The 19,797-nt window shown below is 50.9% G+C and overlaps 1 protein-coding gene across 2 annotated transcripts in view; it reads right to left on the bottom strand.

Annotated features, from left to right (window-relative positions):
• ELMO1 (engulfment and cell motility 1) overlaps positions 1 to 19,797 on the bottom strand; it is a 401,111-nt gene that overhangs the window by 170,799 nt on the left and 210,515 nt on the right. For both annotated transcript variants that reach the window (XM_008147245.3, XM_008147253.3), the window contains one exon: positions 5,003 to 5,111. In XM_008147245.3, the coding sequence (XP_008145467.1) occupies positions 5,003 to 5,111 (109 nt within the window). The remainder of the gene's footprint in view (positions 1 to 5,002; positions 5,112 to 19,797) is intronic.

The following is a 19,797-nucleotide window of genomic DNA, read 5'->3' as shown; positions in this document are numbered from 1 at the left end:
TAAGGACTCTATACTATTAGTATAAGGTGTGGGGGTAAGAGCACACAACACGCTATCGAGTATGTGCAGTAAGGACTCTATACTATTAGTATAAGGTGTGGGGGTAAGAGCACACAACACACTATCGAGTATGTGCAGTAAGGACTCTATACTATTAGTATAAGGTGTGGGGGTAAGAGCACACAACACGCTATCGAGTATGTGCAGTAAGTACTCTATACTATTAGTATAAGGTGTGGGGGTAAGAGCACACAACACACTATCGAGTATGTGCAGTAAGTACTCTATACTATTAGTATAAGGTGTGGGGGTAAGAGCACACAACATGCTATCGAGTATGTGCAGTAAGGACTCTATACTATTAGTATAAGGTGTGGGGGTAAGAGCACACAACACGCTATCGAGTATGTGCAGTAAGGACTCTATACTATTAGTATAAAGTGTGGGGGTAAGAGCACACAACACGCTATCGAGTATGTGCAGTAAGGACTCTATACTATTAGTATAAGGTGTGGGGGTAAGAGCACACAACACGCTATCGAGTATGTGCAGTAAGGACTCTATACTATTAGTATAAGGTGTGGGGGTAAGAGCACACAACACGCTATCGAGTATGTGCAGTAAGGACTCTATACTATTAGTATAAGGTGTGGGGGTAAGAGCACACAACATGCTATCGAGTATGTGCAGTAAGGACTCTATACTATTAGTATAAGGTGTGGGGGTAAGAGTACACAACATGCTATCGAGTATGTGCAGTAAGGACTCTATACTATTAGTATAAGGTGTGGGGGTAAGAGCACACAACACACTATCGAGTATGTGCAGTAAGGACTCTATACTATTAGTATAAGGTGTGGGGGTAAGAGCACACAACACGCTATTGAGTATGTGCAGTAAGGACTCTATACTATTAGTATAAGGTGTGGGGGTAAGAGCACACAACACGCTATCGAGTATGTGCAGTAAGTACTCTATACTATTAGTATAAGGTGTGGGGGTAAGAGCACACAACACGCTATCGAGTATGTGCAGTAAGGACTCTATACTATTAGTATAAGGTGTGGGGGTAAGAGCACACAACACGCTATCGAGTATGTGCAGTAAGTACTCTATACTATTAGTATAAGGTGTGGGGGTAAGAGCACACAACACACTATCGAGTATGTGCAGTAAGTACTCTATACTATTAGTATAAGGTGTGGGGGTAAGAGCACACAACATGCTATCGAGTATGTGCAGTAAGGACTCTATACTATTAGTATAAGGTGTGGGGGTAAGAGCACACAACACGCTATCGAGTATGTGCAGTAAGGACTCTATACTATTAGTATAAAGTGTGGGGGTAAGAGCACACAACACGCTATCGAGTATGTGCAGTAAGGACTCTATACTATTAGTATAAGGTGTGGGGGTAAGAGCACACAACACGCTATCGAGTATGTGCAGTAAGGACTCTATACTATTAGTATAAGGTGTGGGGGTAAGAGCACACAACACGCTATCGAGTATGTGCAGTAAGGACTCTATACTATTAGTATAAGGTGTGGGGGTAAGAGCACACAACATGCTATCGAGTATGTGCAGTAAGGACTCTATACTATTAGTATAAGGTGTGGGGGTAAGAGTACACAACATGCTATCGAGTATGTGCAGTAAGGACTCTATACTATTAGTATAAGGTGTGGGGGTAAGAGCACACAACACACTATCGAGTATGTGCAGTAAGGACTCTATACTATTAGTATAAGGTGTGGGGGTAAGAGCACACAACACGCTATTGAGTATGTGCAGTAAGGACTCTATACTATTAGTATAAGGTGTGGGGGTAAGAGCACACAACACGCTATCGAGTATGTGCAGTAAGGACTCTATACTATTAGTATAAGGTGTGGGGGTAAGAGCACACAACACGCTATCGAGTATGTGCAGTAAGGACTCTATATTATTAGTATAAGGTGTGGGGGTAAGAGCACACAACACGCTATTGAGTATGTGCAGTAAGGACTCTATACTATTAGTATAAGGTGTGGGGGTAAGAGCACACAACACGCTATCGAGTATGTGCAGTAAGGACTCTATACTATTAGTATAAGGTGTGGGGGAAAGAGCACACAACATGTTATCGAGTATGTGCAGTAAGGACTCTATACTATTAGTATAAGGTGTGGGGGTAAGAGCACACAACACGCTATCGAGTATGTGCAGTTAAGGACTCTATACTATTAGTATAAGGTGTGGGGGTAAGAGCACAGTGAAGTCTGTGAGTACATTAGCCAAGGACGTCAAGGTGGTAAGTGGCAGAGGCAGAACCCAGCTGCCCATTATTCCTGACGGTCTCCTTGTCCTCCACCATCTCTGTTCTGTGTAAACTTCCAGCAGTAGAGACATACGTCCATTGGGCAGAGAAGAGCAGGGAGCTGGGTATGGCAGGCCAAGTGCAGAAGGGCATCCCTTCTGCAGCCACTAGGATGAGAGCTGAGAGATGAAGTAGGCCCTCTGGGAGGATGGGAAAGGGGAGGGGCAGGGAAGGACAACATGGGCACTGACCAGGACTCGAGAGCATGAGGGGGAGAGCATGATGAGTAGAGCATGACAGGTAGAGCATGACGGGTAGAGCATGACGGGTAGAGCATGACGGGTAGAGCATTAGGGGTAGAGCATGAGGGGTAGAGCATGATGGGTAGAGCATGACAGATAAAGCATGACGGGTAGAGCATGACGGGAAGAGCATGACAGGGAGAGCATTATGGGTAGAGCATGACGGGGAGAGCATGACAGGGAGAGCATGACAGGGAGAGCATTATGGGTAGAGCATGACGGGAAGAGCATGACAGGGAGAGCATTATGGGTAGAGCATGAGGGGTAGAGCATGATGGGTAGAGCATGACGGGTAAAGCATGAAGGGTAGAGCATGATGGGTAGAGCATGACGGGTAGAGCATGACGGGTAAAGCATGAGGGGTAGAGCATGATGGGTAGAGCATGATGGGTAAAGCATGAGGGGTAGAGCATGATGGGTAGAGCATGACGGGTAGAGCATGACGGGTAAAGCATGAGGGGTAGAGCATGATGGGTAGAGCATGACGGGTAAAGCATGAGGGGTAGAGCATGATGGGTAGAGCATGACAGGAAGAGCATGACGGGTAAAGCATGAGGGGTAGAGCATGACGGGTAGAGCATGACGGGTAAAGCATGAAGGGTAGAGCATGATGGGTAGAGCATGAGGGGTAGAGCATGACGGGTAAAGCATGACGGGTAGAGCATGATGGGTAGAGCATGATGGGTAGAGCATGATGGGTAGAGCATGAGGGGTAGAGCATGATGGGTAGAGCATGACGGTGAGAGCATTATGGGTAGAGCATGATGGGTAGAGCATGACAGGGAGAGCATGACGGGTAGAGCATGACGGGTAGAGCATGACGGGTAGAGCATTATGGGTAGAACATGACGGGTAGAGCATGACAGGGAGAGCATGACGGGTAGAGCATGACGGGTAGAGCATGAGGGGTAGAGCATGATGGGTAGAGCATGATGGGTAGAGCATGACAGGAAGAACATGACGGGGAGAGCTTGAGGGGGAGAGCATGACGGTCTCCAATTTTGAAAGATCTTAGTTTGCAATGCTCTTTAGCCGTGACTTTCTACAGTTTTCCCATGAAGTTGAGATTAACATGAAATAGTCACAGTTGTCAGACTAGGGAGTTCAGTAGGATTGGTTTAATTCAGGACCTTGACCCTCAGCTGAACCCACAGTGAGCCACGCAGCAGTCAGAAATCTCAGCAAGAGAGTCTAAGGAGGAGCAGGAAGAGCATCACATCCGGGCCAGGTGAACCGACATGTGACATCAGCCAGCAGAGACCGGCGCAGACTGACGCAGAACTCTCCCAGGCCGGGCTGCTCCAGTCACGGAGAAAGGCCCGGACTGGGGCTCATCAGTAACGAACTTCACGGCTGCTCCCTCAGTGTCTGCTTCCCGCCCACCCGGGAGGGAAGCGTGACTGCTGTGCTTAGTCAAACAGGCTCTGCGTCTTAGTTTTTTCCTGCTAAGTCCTGAATGTTCTAGTTTACTTTAGCCATACTGTAGTTGGCTCCACACTGCCAGTAAAACATAGCCTCCTGTCCAATTGCATCACCGGACTTCCTCCCATTCATCATTTCAGCTCTCGAGCAGGTGACTGAGTATTTACGCTTCGCAGGAACACCAAACACCCAGCATTCCTCTGGTGCCAGCCGGGTCCCCCGGGGCCCCCTTTACCGAGCTCGCAGGGGAAGATTTATGTGCGTGTCAGCTCCGGCGGTGGTGGAGGGGATGGAGGCGGACACCTCACGGAGGCTCAATATTGATGACCATTGTCGGCCAGGTTCCATCCGACTCACTTTCACAGGTTAAAGCCGAACGATGCCAATAGGCAAAAGGGAAGACAATGGTCACGCCCTCTTTTTGTGGGTGTCCTCACTTAAACTGTGTAATAGAACATGAGCAAGAAGCGTATCTCCAACCATACGTTTCATGAGCTGCTACCCATTTTCTCCAATAATTCCTTCCTTCTTAGAGAAGGCATTTTAAACAAGTGGAATACTGGTAGCAAGAGATTTCATGAAGGCACTCCATTTTTCCTTTATAGAGAAGATCTATTGCAAAGGAAAGAAAAGAAAGCGATCTTCTGGTAGGCTAGAAACTGGATTTTTTTTTAAAAGAAATTCATAGGTCTTTTTCCTAATAAATTCAAGGCTGTCTTAATACAAATTCATTTTTATAGAATTTGAAATTCAGTCACGGTACCTGCCATTTCCCCATTCTTACAGGTTTTCACCACATTTATTCGCAGAGCAGACACGCAGAGATACCTATGCTGCGAATGTGAGCCAAAGGGAGTTCGGTGCACGTGACCCCAGGAAGAGCCGGCAGCACGTGGGGAGTTCGGTGTGGGGGTCAGGGCACGGCCCTGGAAGCTGCTCTCCGCCCAGCGTCATCCCCGCGGGCAACAAGGGTACTTACGCAGCTCGCCCACTTTCAGGATCTCACACAGCATCTTGGTCAGCTCGATGCTACTGCGGCCGAAGGGACACTCGTGCTTGTCTTCGCGGCTGCTGTTCTCAAGCACAATCTGCAAGCAGGAAGGGGACGGTCACAGAGGGCAGGGCTGCGCCGGAGCAGAGCAACAGCCGCCCAGCTCACCAAACCAGGTGCTCAGCGCCGGGCCAAACTGTCCTCTCGGCGTATTCTCAGCACACACTGTGCAGCCTAAAACCCACACGTGTCCCTCACCTCCCAAAGCCTGCTGCCACCCTGGGAGGGGACGCTCTATTTGTTGGTTGTCACTTACAGAGATGCCTAGGGAGAGAATTGTTGTTGCTGTTAATTTTCACTAGAGGATATTTTTTCCTTTTTTTTTTTTTTAGTAAGAGTGGAAGGGTGGGTGGGAGGAATAGAGAGAGAGAGGAACGTCAATGTGAGAGAGACACATCAATTGGTTGCCTCATGCACATGCCCTGACCAAGGCCTGGCACTGAACCTGCAACATAGGTAGGTGCCCTTGTCCGGGAATCGAACCCCAACCCTTTGGTGCACAGGCTGACACTCTAACCACTGAGCAACCGGGGCAAGAGAGTTTTGCAAAATAGTACATTAGAGAATTTCTTTACTTAAGTGATGACATAACTCCCCTTTCAGTGACAACTGAGACGCGGAAGCTAACCATGAGGTTTAGACAAGTGAGGGCCCTGCCCTGCCTGGCTCTGAAGGGGGAGCACGTGTGCAGACTGCACCGAGTACCAGCAGGAGCACAGCCCGTACTGTCCTCGGGAGTCATGCTAAAGTCTTTCCTGCAGCCTCCTCAGGAAGCACCGGTTCTGGGCTGGTGTATCTCTGAAGAAACTGCAGGTAAACTCCGTCCAAACCCCTTCTCCCGCCGACCCGGGAAGGACACGGTGGGGCCCTGGGAAGTCTGTTCCTCCCTCATGGTCCGGCTCTCCTGCACCATCTTCCTGAACAGAATCCTTTCTGGTTCTAGCCAGGAATTCCAGCTCAGGAAGCAGGAATTCCAGCTCAGGAAGCAGGAGGCAGAACAATGAAATTCCCACCCCTGGGGAGTCTCTACTTCTCTTTTTCAAATCGTGTCTCTGAGACACAGGCATCCAGGATGAACCTCCTGATGAGGGGCCATGAACGGAGAAACAGAGCCAGAAGACAGAACATAAAGACAGGAGACAGGTGGTCTCCAGCCGGCTCCCAGCCAGGACCTTCCCCTGCACTTCCCATTAACATCCGATTAACATTTCATGAGCACATCAATATTTAATGAGGCTGCAATCTGCATACACTGTAGGTAGAATTACTGCAGCCAATAAACGCTCTGGAAACATTTCCAAGGCACAGTTTATTAGCAGGCACTAAATTAAGGAGTAATTTCAGTAATCAATATGTAAATCAGCCCGGAGAAGCCCTGCTCTTTACTCTTGAACACGCCATCCATCTTCTCGCATTAACCCACCACCGGAGGAAAAGCGGACCCTCGCCCGGACTGATTTCCTTGGACGCAGATCTTTAAAGGTGCCTGGGTAGGTTTCCAGGTCAACACTCTTGCAGGAATATTTCAGAAAAGGCTATGATGACGAGTGCTACTAATTAGGTATTACTATAACGAGAAACAATTCTTAAACTGGACGGTAGCTTCTTTAAAATGTAAAGCACTGCTATATCAATATTCAATTCCAACATTCTGGTATTAACTGTGTTGGCCTAAAACAGTCTGAAAGTCCCATTTAGAAATATCAGGGCCTATTTTTCATCTTTATTTTTCCCTCCCTCTTCGGTTCTAAGCGCAAACACACTGGGACGGACACCATGATGGATGGAGCATTAAAACCTGCTATGACGACTCACCTTAGAACACGTCACACACCTAAGGAAGCCGTAACTGTCGCATGCTTTATAGAACACAACGTGGGTATTGGTGCAATATCAAGTACCACACATTTTATAAAACACTACAGTTTACAGGGTGTATATACATATATCTACCCACTGATCCCCGGGAAGTCTGTATAATTGATAGGCAGGCATTTATTATCCTATTAAAAATGCTGAAACGAGAGGAAGGGGTGAGATGCTTGGATCTTTGAGTAGCCGTGGCTGGTCCTGGAATGCAATTTCTGAGATTTTCAATTTCCAAATCTCTTCCCGCCCTGTCATAGCTTACAATTGCCTTCACATCCAGGCCGCCATGAACTCCATGGATTTCATGTCAGAGGCTAAGAGAACCTGATTCATGTCCTCCACTCACTGGAGCGAGTCCACACGTCCAGGCCCTCCTGGATGAAGGTCCCAGGGTCTCCCTTATGTCATTTGTCCCTGAGGATGAGTGGCGATCTCTCGGGTCAGTGGCTGGAGCTATGCGAACATGTTGTTGCATAAATGCTGACTGAGTTCCCAGTGGCCCAGATCATGAACCTGTTTGGCGTGGGTGTGACCACTAAATGCTGAGTACCAGGCCGGCCACACTCGAGCCCGCTCCTTCTCTGCCCCCTGAGCCACCTGCTCTCTCAGCCTCGGCATCCTGTCACGGGCCTGATCCAGCTGGTTGTCACGGACACACCTCCCTCCCCTGCTGCAGGCGCTCCTGTCGGGGGACAAGTCCAATCCTTCCTGTGTCGCTTAGCCAGGCCTGGAGGGGGCTGGAGGGTGTCTTCCACAGCCCTCACCTGGGAGGCTTCTGTTCATGCTGCTTCCACTCTGAGGGTCACACGAAGCATCGTGGTCTCCTCAGGGCTGCCAAGGACCGTGCGTAAATTGTGCTGTGGTTACATAATCTTACGCTTTATAAAGGACCCCCCAATAGTTCCAGTCCCCACCTGGCACCATCCCCAGCTAATGCCATGTTAGTGACTGTATCCTGTGCTGTCCTGTGCACCCCGTGACTGTTCTGTGACGCCAACCGCATGTCTCAATCCCTTCACCTTTGCCACCCCGCTCCCCACCCGGCTCCCCTCTGCAGCCATCAGTCTGCTCTCTGTATCTGTGAGTCTGTTTCTGTTTTGTTTGTTCATTTGTTTTGTTCTTTAGATTCCACATGGAAGTGAAATCACATATATGCTTGTCTAACCACGAGGCGGTGCCCAAACAAAATAATATCGGAAGTAAACTGTAAGGGAAAAATAACCTGGCCGGTGTGGCTCAGTAGTTGAGCATTGACCTATGAACCAGGAGGTCACAGTTGGATTCCTGGTCAGGGCACATGCCTGGGTTGCGGGTTTGATCCCCAGAGATGAACGGAGAGGGCGAGAAAGAAACATCAATGCTGAAGACAACTGGTCTACTATTGCTATCCTGATCACATGACCTCTTGTTCTAGGTGTCGCCGTCTGCTTTACCGAGATTTCACATGGCTCTAGGAACAGCTGTGGAGAAAACACCCCACAGAGAACAAAACCAGCGGCCACAGAGAGGACTGGTCTTGCTCTCTGACAGAAAGCACTCAGGGGGAGTGAACATTATTCCTGCGTAGTCGGGTCCAACCAGAGTCCCTTTAGACGAGTGATTGTCTAACTTGAATGGGCACCAACATCCGAAACTTCGGGAAGGTAAACAGAGTGCTGGGCTGCTCCCCAAACTCTGATTCTGCAGGTCCAGGATGGAACCTAAAAATATATGCAAGCAAGTCCCAGCTGGTGTGGCTCAGTGGCTAGAGCATCGGCCTGAAGGGTCCTGGGTTCAGTTCGGCTCAAGGGCACATGCCTGGGTTGCAGGCTCGATCCCCAGTAGGGGGCATGCAGGAGGCAGCTGACCCATGATTCTCTCTCATCATTGATGTTTCTATCTCTCTCCCCCTCTCCCTTCCTCTCTGACATAAAAAAAAAAACATTTTTTTTTTTAAAAAAAATATGCAAGCAAACCAAGCCCTACATTCTTCTGAGGCGCAGGGTAACCGAGGGCGGGAGTGTCAGAAAAGCACTGCTGAGAACGCTGAGCAATTATTTTGAGCAGAATTCTCTTCTACAAAGAAACGAGCTCACTGCACAGCTTCCCTGAGCCCTCGCTGGCCACTTAGCGCGAGGCGGCTGTCCCTGGTCCGTCCAGGGCTAACGACAAGCCAGGCCGCGGGGCTCTGACAGGGCCTGCACCCAGCAGCTGAGATGTGCCGGACACCAGAGCAGCGTGTGCAAAGCGCTGTATCCTAGGACAAACGAACAAAGCACCCCAGGAAACAGGAACAGAACGAACGGACAAGCGGTCCTGCTGCTGAAAACACAGAGCAGGAAGCTCACCCCGAGATAAATAAAAACCCAGACACATGAGAAGCATGGTATAAACCCAGCTAATGAGGTGAAATCCTTCCAGAATAAAATCAGGCAGTTGCACAGACAGAGGCATAATAAAAGCCATAAATATCAAGTGGCATGGAATCGACTGGGTAATGGTGTAGTAATTAAAGCCTGGAGGTTCATAATAGACGGAGAATTGAACATTAATCAACCGAAAAGAAACGGTGCCTGCGCTTTGATAAAGTGCAAGGAGCGCGCGGCTGTGGGACACGCCCAGCAACCCTCCCGCTGTGCTGCCAAGCCCGGCCCTGGGGACGCAGCTGGCGGCAGAGAGGGGAAGGGCTGATGCCAGCAGGGATGACGTGTCTGTGCCCGCGCAGGGACCCTGACGTCACTGCCTCAGAGACCCCGGCTAGCAGGCTCCTCTCTATGCCAGGGCGTGTGTCCCTGGGCCCAAGGATGGTCAGATCTTGGCTATTTGAAATCATTTTTATTGATTTCAGAGAGGACGGGGGAGGGAGAGAGATGGAAACATCAATGATGAGAATCATCGGTTGGCTGCCTCCTGCATGCCCCTTACTGGGGATCAAGCCCACAACCCGAGCTTGTGCTTGGACCAGGAATTAAATCATCACCTCCTGGTTCATAGGTCGATGCTCAACCACGAAGCCATGCCAGCCGGGGACATCTTGTTTATATAAAACTGCGGTTCTCTAGCTTGAGCTTGCATTAGAATCATCTGAAAACTTATTAAAACCCAGATGGCTGGGCCCCGCCCCCCGAGTTATGGTTCAGTGTTTGGGGTGGACCCACGAACCTGCATGCTCTTCTCAGGAAATATGGGTGCTGCTAGCTCGGGGCCACACTTTTCGAAACAATGATGGCAAGTTATGACGTGTCTACACTCCCAGCAAATCTCCTGGTTTTAAAGACGTGGAAAGCAATGAGAGGAGGTGGAAGGTGAAATGAATCTGACTTTGGTATTTTATTTTTTCAGTGACTGATAAAAAATATCAGTAAGAGTTAAAATTCATAGAGAGAGAATACAGATTGGTAGTTGCCCAGGGCTGAGGTTTGGGGGTTTGGGAGCAACTGCTGACAGGTGTGGGTTTTCTTTTGGGTTGATGCTGATTATAACGTCTTGGAACTCAATGGAGGCGGTGTTTGCACAACATGTGAATGTATCCCATGTCGCCGAATAGTTCACTGTGCCATGGTTAAGTGGATCTGACCTCACATGAAACTAGAGGGAATCCACACGGAGTGATCACCATGTTCCACTCGTTTGGTCCTCACAGACCATCAAGATAGGACACCTGACGGCGAGGAACCTGCCTTGGGAGTTGAGTCCCGGGCCTGCTGTCTAGCAGTTAAGACGTGTGGGACCAGCACCCCAAGTGCAGGGCAAGCCCCACAACCTCCGTGCTGGGGTCTGATCCGCTTCGTGGGGGGCATGGAAGGCTCCTATTCCCAAGCCAGGGCCTAGGACTGACCAGGTAGGGGCGCTAGAGGTGAAGGTTCAGAAACGGCCCAGGATGCTAGTCCTGTAGGACACCCAAGCACAGCCACTGAGGGAGGGACGGTGCCCGAAGGAGGCCAGGCTCCACTGCGTCCTGCTGAGGGGCCAGCCACATGCACGCCCTTGCATTTGTGTGTGAAAGCTCATTACTTTTATTTTATTTTTTGTTAATCCTCATTCATTTCCCATTTTTTTTTTTTTTTTTTTTTTAGAGAGTAGAAGGGAGAGAGTAAGGGATGGGGAGAGATAAAAATGTCAATATGAGAGACAGACATCGATTGGTTGCCTCTTCCACACACCCTGACAGGGCCAGGGATTGAACCTGCAACTCAGGTACATGCCCTTGACTGGGAATCGAACCCGGGACCTTTTGGTGAGCAGGCTGACACTCTAACCATTGAGCCACACCAGACAGGGCAAAGCTCCTTATTTTGCAGCTAGATTCTACGCTCGGTCTTCTCAAACATAACGCACTCACAGAGCTCCGCAGGCCCGTGCTAAATGCGGGTTCCCCGCCAGCAGCGGGCAGCCTGGGCCTGTCTTTCTGAGCCGCACCCGGGAGGTGCCGACACTGCTGGCCCGGGGACCCCGCTTTGAGAGGCCAGGAAGTCTACTCCCCACTCCACTGTTAAAATCCGAGGCCCCCCTTCCACTCCCTGTGAATCAGTCATTGCAAGTCATTTCTTTAAACATGACTATTGCTGAGTACCTTGCCGGATGCTAAAAATACACATGAGAACAGGATACCACCTTCGGGGCTTGCCATCCTCTGGGAAGACACGAGGGGCTGGCACTGGAGCGGGGGACAGCTTTCCCAAGCCGCATGCTCCCAGGAAGCGTGGGCGCTGCTGGCGGCCCCCTTCCACATGCCCTGTGTTACCTGCCTGTTTCCAAGGACATGTCCCTCCCTGCGAGGCGGTACGCTTCCTCCAGGGGAGAGCCCCGAAGGGAGACCCTGACGCTGGGTTCTCTCCCCAGGGGCCTGTCAACACCGCACCCAGAGGTGCGCAGGCCCAGGAGGCGCCTGGGAAAGGGATCGTGCGGATCAGAGAAGCCCCCGCCTCCTGGGGAAGCGTCGCCATCCATCTCCAGCTCGCCGGGCGGACTCTGACTCACTCGGCGTTGGGCTGCAGAATACAGATGCCTTCTGTCCCCGCCGAGGAGCGCCAGGCGCCGGCTGCTGGCGCTGTCTGGCAGTCGCTGTGGGATGAAAAACGAGGCCTGGCATTGCTCAGCCTCCTTCCTCACCGGGAACTCGTCAGCACGGCCGTAACCGTCACCGCGTCGCAGAGCCAAGTCGCGCTCCACATCCACTGCCTGGGACGTGTTCGGCCAGAACTCGCTTTACTAACAAACACCTTCGAGGAGGGCGAGGGGTACAACCAGCTCCTGAGGAAGACCACACCTCGTCCTCCCCTGCGCTCAGGTCCTCCCCCTCTGGTCCGAAGGGGAGCAAAGGGGAGGAGGGAGAGTGCCTCCTATCCTGCCCCCCCTCTTCCAGACAATGGTCCGTCAACACCCTCCCATCACATGACCGCTGGTACACGTATGAAATGCGCTCCGTGGGCGAGCTCCTCCCTGGAACCTAAGTAAGGAGCTAAGCCATACTTGGGTTTAATGGCATGTGGACACGAAACTTTTCACCTACAAACCTAGCCTTTCAGCTGACCTTCATCTCATTCCATCTCGTCCTCTCTAAGCGCCCTGATCTGGGCTATGGCTGCCGAAGGAGAGGAGGAGCGATCTCCTCTGTGGGACAGCGTCTGCAGGGCCATGTCCACGGGGGTTCTTTGTGGAAACTGTTTCCCTGACATCCCTCCAGCCCCTGCCCCTCCCGCACTGGTCTGCATGTCCCCTCTCCTGAGCACCCCAGGTCACTTTCTCCGTAACACCGCATGCAGCCCTCCCTCTAAAGCCCCACAGCCTGGCCATGACTTTCCTACAGCAATTCTCCCGTCGGCCCCCGCTGTGGTGCCGCACACGGGTCTTACTTCGCCCCGGAGGTCAGGAACCACGTGTCAGTCCCTGTGACTCTCCCGCACGGCAGTGGAGTCACACATACAGTCGGCGCTTACTCATGAGTTACTGACAAGCGAGTGGACACTACAAGGTGCAACTCTGGCCTCTCGCTGGGCTGGCAGTGCCCACCAGGGTCCGGTGGGCATCTCTGTCCACTGTGGTGAACACCAACTTGCCTGGTTCTAACATGAGAATTTCCATAAAGTATGGTTTCTGTACGTTCCCAAGCATCTTAGCTGAGTTACATCATCTGCTTGTCCCCTGTCAATCCAAGTTCCCATCTATGTCCCTGTGGGTTTTCTCAGAAGCAATGGCCTCTGGGACGCTCCCAGCAACCTCCACCCTCATCCCCACCTGCCCTGTGGGGGGCTCGGGACCCAGACAGCCTGGGGCAGCTGGAGCACATGGCCACACTGGGACTCCAAGCTGCGAAGGAAGTCCCCTGCTCCTGCAGACGAGCTCTGGGGATGGGCTGTGCCCTGGGGATGGGCCGCCATGCCGGACACCTGAGAAGCCAGCTCTCACTGTGGAGCCCACACCTCAGAGGTGTGCGGGGAAGCCACGCATCACCTTCGCACACTAGCACACACTTACAGAGCGTTGGGTGTGTGGACATGTCCTTCGTCCTGTGTTTATGGAAGTCACTCGGCAAGTGTTCTCGGTAAAGGCTACCTATAAAGACCTTCAGCGAGAACCAGCGAGAGGAAGTGAAGGAGATGGCAGGGCCCAGCTCCCAGCAGGGGGGTGTCCCTCTTTCCCGTCCCCCTGCTCTCCCCATCCCGTATGGAATGCTGGCACCACTCCCTCCTCTGCAGTCACCAGGAAGAGGCCCCTGAATCCGGGTGTGGGTGGCTGGGGACATGGGAGGAGCCACCTGCAAAGGGGCGGAGAGTGGCAGCCCACGTTGCTGATCTGAAAGGGAGACTCCTGTTTCCCAGGCGATGGTGCCCGTGGGCACTTCCTCCTGCGTATTGGGGACCGCGTCTGAGTCCAGGCCCGTCCCAGCTGGCAATGGGCACTCAACCCCAGCCACGTTCCCGTCTGACGACTGCCCTGTTAGCTCCATGCGGCTTTCAGGGAGCCAGGACCATGGACAGCACAAGGCCCAAAGCTAGTCCTGGACAGCAAGCCTAAGGAGGACATTATCCTACTCTGTAATTGACACAGCTCTCTGAAGCCAGGGATGGAGGGGAGAGATTCACAGGCAAAGCTACGAACGCTGGTGGTTTTCCGGGGAGCAGCCCTGGTCCCCACCTGCCCTCCGGAATGAAGGGAGCTCTTCTGCCCCACGAGGTCCCCCGGCCACGCTGTTCCAGGGAGTCAACGTGGTAAGTAGCACAAGTGGGTACATATTAGGGAGAGCACTCATCTCACAGATGTGATCCCCAAAAGACTCCTTTTCCTTCATTTCAGAATCCTTCTCTGAAACAAAGGCACGGTTCCTAACGAGCTACGGCTGCCAAGCAAGAGGCACAGCTGCCCCCGGATCTGCATTTGGGCCAGAGCCGAGGTCGGCCCTCACTCACCTGCTGGCGTCCAGACCCTCTTCACCCAGCGTCCCCTCTGCACGTCCTGTGAGCCTAACGTAACTACCTCACAGCAACGCCTATGCTTTTTACAAGACCGTCTCCTTTAAGCACATTTCTAGGCATGGAAATGTGAAGTTAAAAGATTTTAGTATGTTTGTCACTTACAATATATTTATCAGCGGTTCCCAGGAATTTGGGGGGTGGTGAGTGATGAACAGGCAGAGAACAGAGGATTCTTAGGGCAGAGGAAATATTCTAGGTCAGTGGTCGGCAAACTGCGGCTTGCGAGCCACATGCGGCTCTTTGGCCCCTTGAGTGGGGCTCTTCCACAAAATACCACGTGCGGGTGCGCACGTACAGTGCGATTGAAACTTTGTGGTCCATGAGCAGAAGTCGGTTTTCAGCTTTCAAAAGAAATTTCAATCGTACTGTTGATATTTGACTCTGTTGACTAATGAGTTTGCCGACCACTGCTCTAGTCCAGTGGTCGGCAAACTCATTAGTCAACACAGCCAAATATCAACAGTACAACGATTGAAATTTCTTTTGAGAGCCAAATTTTTTAAACTTAAACTTCTTCTAATGCCACTTCTTCAAAATAGACTCACCCAGGGCATGGTATTTTGTGGAAGAGCCACACTCAAGGGGCCAAAGAGCCGCATGTGGCTCGCGAGCCGCAGTTTGTCGACCACGGCTCTAGGTGATGTTACAATGGTGGATACATGTCACCATATATTTGTCCAAACCCAGAGAACGTACACCACCAAGAGTGAACCCTAATGTAAACTGTGGACTTTGGGTGACAATGCTGTGTCAATGTGGGTTCACTGATTGTAACAAATGCACCCTCCGGTGGGGGATGTCGATAATGGAGGAGGCTGTGCCTGTGTGGGGGCAGGAGATATATAGGAAATCTCTGTGCCTTCCCTCAATTTTGCTGTGAACTTTAAACTGCTCTAAAAAAATACAGCCTTATTTAAAAACAAAATCATTTCTCAGGGCCAGCATGGGATGGGAAAGGACAACCTGTCTGTGCCCCTGACCTGTTCCTCCGATGGGAGAAGGAAACAGCCTGTGTTCAAATTCCAAGTTTGCCTCCTACTATCTAATATAACAATAGACCAGTTCCTCAACATCTCTGAGCTCAGTGTCCACATCTGCAAAATGGGTACAATCGGTGTCTACCCTATAGAGTTGTTGTGAGAATCCAATGAAGTAAATGTATGTAAAATGTCCTTAACAGCCCCTGGCATACATTCATTACTCAATACATTTGGCCTTTTATTTCCTCCTACCTAATGTAGGGTGGAGCCCCAAGCTACCAGGCTCTCAGCTGACCTGACCCCTCTGCCAAAATAACTCCCTAAACGGTAGTCTTCTCAGTCACTTTCTTTTTTTTTTTCTTCTTTTTTTAAAATATTTTTTATTGATTTTTCACAGAGAGGAAGGGAGAGGGATAGAGAGCCAGAAACATCGATGAGAGAGAGACATCAACCAGCTGCCTCCTGCACACCCCCCACTGGGGGACGTGCCCGCAACCAATGTACATGCCCTTGACCGGAATCGAACCCAGGACCTTCCAGTCCGCAGACCGATGCTCTATCCCTGAGCCAAACCAGTTTTGGCATCAGTCACTTTCTGATACAGAACTCGTTTCTACTCCTGTAACATACACAGGTTCCCACGGCTTCTGTGACAGACTTGGTATAAGGCTCAACGCCATGGGCTCATCAGTCCTAAACGGTGGCCATTCTGATGGTAGAGCCAGCTCACTGACAGGCAGATTTCTACCAAGTCTGGTTCCAGTTTTGATTCTCAGACACAAATCACCTACGACTATGAAGGACCTCGGAGGGGGTGAGGGAAGTGACACTGAACAAGGATTCAATGCATCCAATAGTTAACAAATAATTTAGACAGTGAGGACACAAGTCAAAGAGAGACATAGTCTCTGTTCAAAAATGTCATGTTTGAGAGAGATAATGATCAAATAATAATAATTATATAATTCCAAAGTGAGTGAGTGCTTAAGGAAGCAAAACCAAGGAAATAAACAAGAAAACAAAAAAGGAGCCAGAGGATGAAGTCCTAAAGGATGCGTGGGACTGAAGTGGGCCATGGGGCAGGGGTGCAGAAAGAAGAGGCTGAGCAGGGAACTGCATGTGCAAAGGTCCTGTGGTAAAGGAGCATCGACATTCAAGAACTGAAATGTCAGCCATGCTGGCTTCCCTGCCTTAGGGATTGCAAGTTTGTAAATAGGTATGAATGGCACAGATCAAGGTCATGAATTCCAACAGCCTCCAAGTATAAGGACCCTTGTACAGAATCACATTTGATAAACCAGCCGGAGAGAAGTTAGTTACTAGGGCTGTGATAGTTGTTACTAATAGTGTTTCAGTTGCTTTATAAAACACACGAAAAATAGTCTCTATTAGATATGACTTATGCTAAACATTGGAATCTTGGGTTTTACCAATACAGGGAAAAAGTTGATAAAATTAAGGTCAAGGTAAAAATAAAATTACCTGACAATGTCAAACACTCCTGGGCACACCAGGTGTACCGAACAGCTCCTAAGGGGAAAGCTATTTTTACCGAATACGACGGGGCCACGGGAACACTGCCACCTACATTTTATTACACCGATACGGAATGCCTTCCGATTTGGTGGGCAGGTTGCTCACACTGGCTGGACTCTGGTCACATGAATACAATTTAAAACCAAAAGTCAGCAGTGATTCACCCACGGCTCAGCATATTGGGGACAGCGTCATCTGGGGCACCCCAAGATAGCTGCTAACTGGGCTTCCATCCCAGGGCGGACCAACCACCCGAAGGACAGCTGCAGCCAGGGAGGTCGTAGCGTGTTCAGGATGGACGCCTATGCCTGACTCATGTGCCTCAGTGGTTGAGCGTTGAACCAGGAGGTCACGGGTTCAATTCCCGGTCAGGGCACACGCCCGGGTCTCCACTCGATCCCCACTAGAGGCGTGCAGGAGGCAGCCGATCAATGTTTCTCTCTCATTGATGTGTGTGTGTGTGTGTGTGTGTGTGTTTAACTTATCTTTATTGTTGAAAGTATTACAGATGTCTTCTTTTCCCTCTTTTGCCCCCCTCCACCCTGCATCTGCCCCCCTCCCCTGCAAGGCCTTTATCACACTACTGTCTGTGTCCATGTGTTATGCATATAAGTTCTGGATGTTCCTATCTCTCCATCCCTCTCCCTTCCTCTCTCTCTAAAATCCATAAAAACATTTTTTTTAAAAAAAGAGGAAACCTATTTCTGGGGCCTCCTCCCTCCGGTGACTGGCAATCCAGCCCGGGGCAGGGCACCAGAACTCCTGACTCAGGCACTCAGGGAACAGACGCCTGCTGGGAGCCTGTCACCGCTGAGCACTGGGCACGCAGGGCAGCACCCAGCCCGTCCTCAGGCGGCTTACACACCAGCACAGGAACGAGGAAACAAACACAAAGGTGGATGTGGGGCACACACACAAGCATTGCATTTGGAGAAAAACAGGGGCATGGGGTAGACACGGGGCCAAGTTCCGACCTTCCATTTGGTGGTGAAGAAAGGCCACGCTAAGCCTAGAGGAAGGGACAGAGGGAGCCACGTGGCTCCTAGGGAGCAGACTCCGAGGAGAGGAAGCAGGAAGTACAAGGCCCAGAGGCCGGAGGGCACCTGCTATGCTGAAGGTCAACAAGGATGCTGTGGACTGAACAGTGTCCCCCCCAAATTCATATGTTAAAGGTCTAACCCTCAGTACCTAAGAAGGTGAGTGCATTGGGAGATAGAGCCTTTACAAAGGCAAATGAGTTAACAGGAGGCTATTGGGGTGGGGCCCTATCCAGTTCCACTGGTGTCCTTACAGGAAGAGGAAGGGACAGCAGGAAGGCAGCCGTCTGCAAGCCTAGGAGAGAAGCCTCCGGTGAAACCACCCTGCTGGCACCTGGATCCGGACTCCCCGCCTCTGGACTCCCCGCCTCCGGAGCTCGGAGACAGCACACTTCTGTGGCTTCCGCCCATCGGTGTTCCTCTGTGATGGCAGCGCTAGCAAACTCCTACAGAGGAGGGCTGGGATGGAGCTGAGTAAGGGAGGCAGAGAGGGACAAAAGGGCAGCGAGACAGACTGTTACAGAGCCTGGAGGCCATGGCCATGAATCTGGACTTTACTCTGAGTGAGAATTTTGAGCAGAGAAGGCATGTGATGATACCAAGTTTTAGAAGGGTCACTCTGCATTCTAATATTCTGGCCATTGGGCTGAGAACGAACACGAGGAAGAAGGGCGGAAAGAGGCTGAACCAATTAGGAGACTACTGCAATACCACGAGAGCTATGTAATCAATTGGAGTATTATAACGATGGGAGAGGAGGGAAAGGGGGGACACTGGATACATTCTGAGGGGCAGTCAGGAGGGTTTGCTGGTGGAGGTGTGCTGGTAACGGAGTCTCCTTAAAGAAATGAAGAGTAATCCACTGAGCCAGCGATTTCAGAGTCACCAGGAAGGTCTCCGAGCAACTGCATTCAAAACGACCCACTTTAACAACAGAGTTCCGAGTAGGTCCAGCCAAGCCTAGCTCCTGAAGAAAGGGATCCATTGCTGAAGGGTGTTTGTGACAGAATAACAACTGAGCACAGGGAATCCCAGCAGTGGGGCAAGACTACCAGCTCCTCTTCATGGTTCAAATGTTATTTTTATTATTTCCTAAAGAGGGGCCCTCTGGTTCCTGGTCTGACATGTAAAAACCTTGGAAGCCGTCACTTCCAAACTTGCAACAAGTAAAAGGTTGAACACACTGCAGGTCAACACCTCTCCTTCGTTCCCACAGAAAATTGAGGGCACAGTGCAAACTACCACCCTCAAAACGCATGAAAGTCACAGCCCAAGGGCACATGCGCATTGAAAGACTGAGACCCAATCGCAAGACTGTAGGACACGCCCCTTTCCCCTGCACGCTCCCAGCTCATCAGAGCTCCTGCCATAGTAACACCAGACCACAGCTACAGGAGCGGAAACCACAGCCACAGGAGCGGAAAGCCCCAGGTCCCACTGAAGGAGGAGTCCCTGGGGAAACCCAAAGACAACAGGAGGAACAAGGTCAGGGCCCAGAGGCAACTGCAGCCTCTGACACCGCAGCCTCAGCCACAGGAACAGCTAATTCCTAGCCCGATAAACATGAAGCCTCACAGTAAAGGCCCATTTACCCAATACATCACCCCTTTAACAGCAAAATCACAATCAGAGCAGAAAGGGGGAAGGCAGCCGCTGAGCTCTGCACAGTGAAGGTAAAGACAAACAAACAAACAGCTGCCCAGCTGGCGTGGCTCAGGGGTGAAGTGTCATCTATAAACCAGGAGGTCACGGTTTGATTCCCGGTCAGGGCACATGCTTGGGTTGCAGGCTGGATCCCCAGTGTGGAGTGTGCAGGAGGCAGCCAATCAATGATTCTCTCTCATCAT

Source organism: Eptesicus fuscus, chromosome 14 (assembly GCF_027574615.1).
Source record: "Eptesicus fuscus isolate TK198812 chromosome 14, DD_ASM_mEF_20220401, whole genome shotgun sequence".
Taxonomy (NCBI): Eukaryota; Metazoa; Chordata; class Mammalia; order Chiroptera; family Vespertilionidae; genus Eptesicus; species Eptesicus fuscus.
This window is presented reverse-complemented; position numbering and strand designations above follow the sequence as displayed.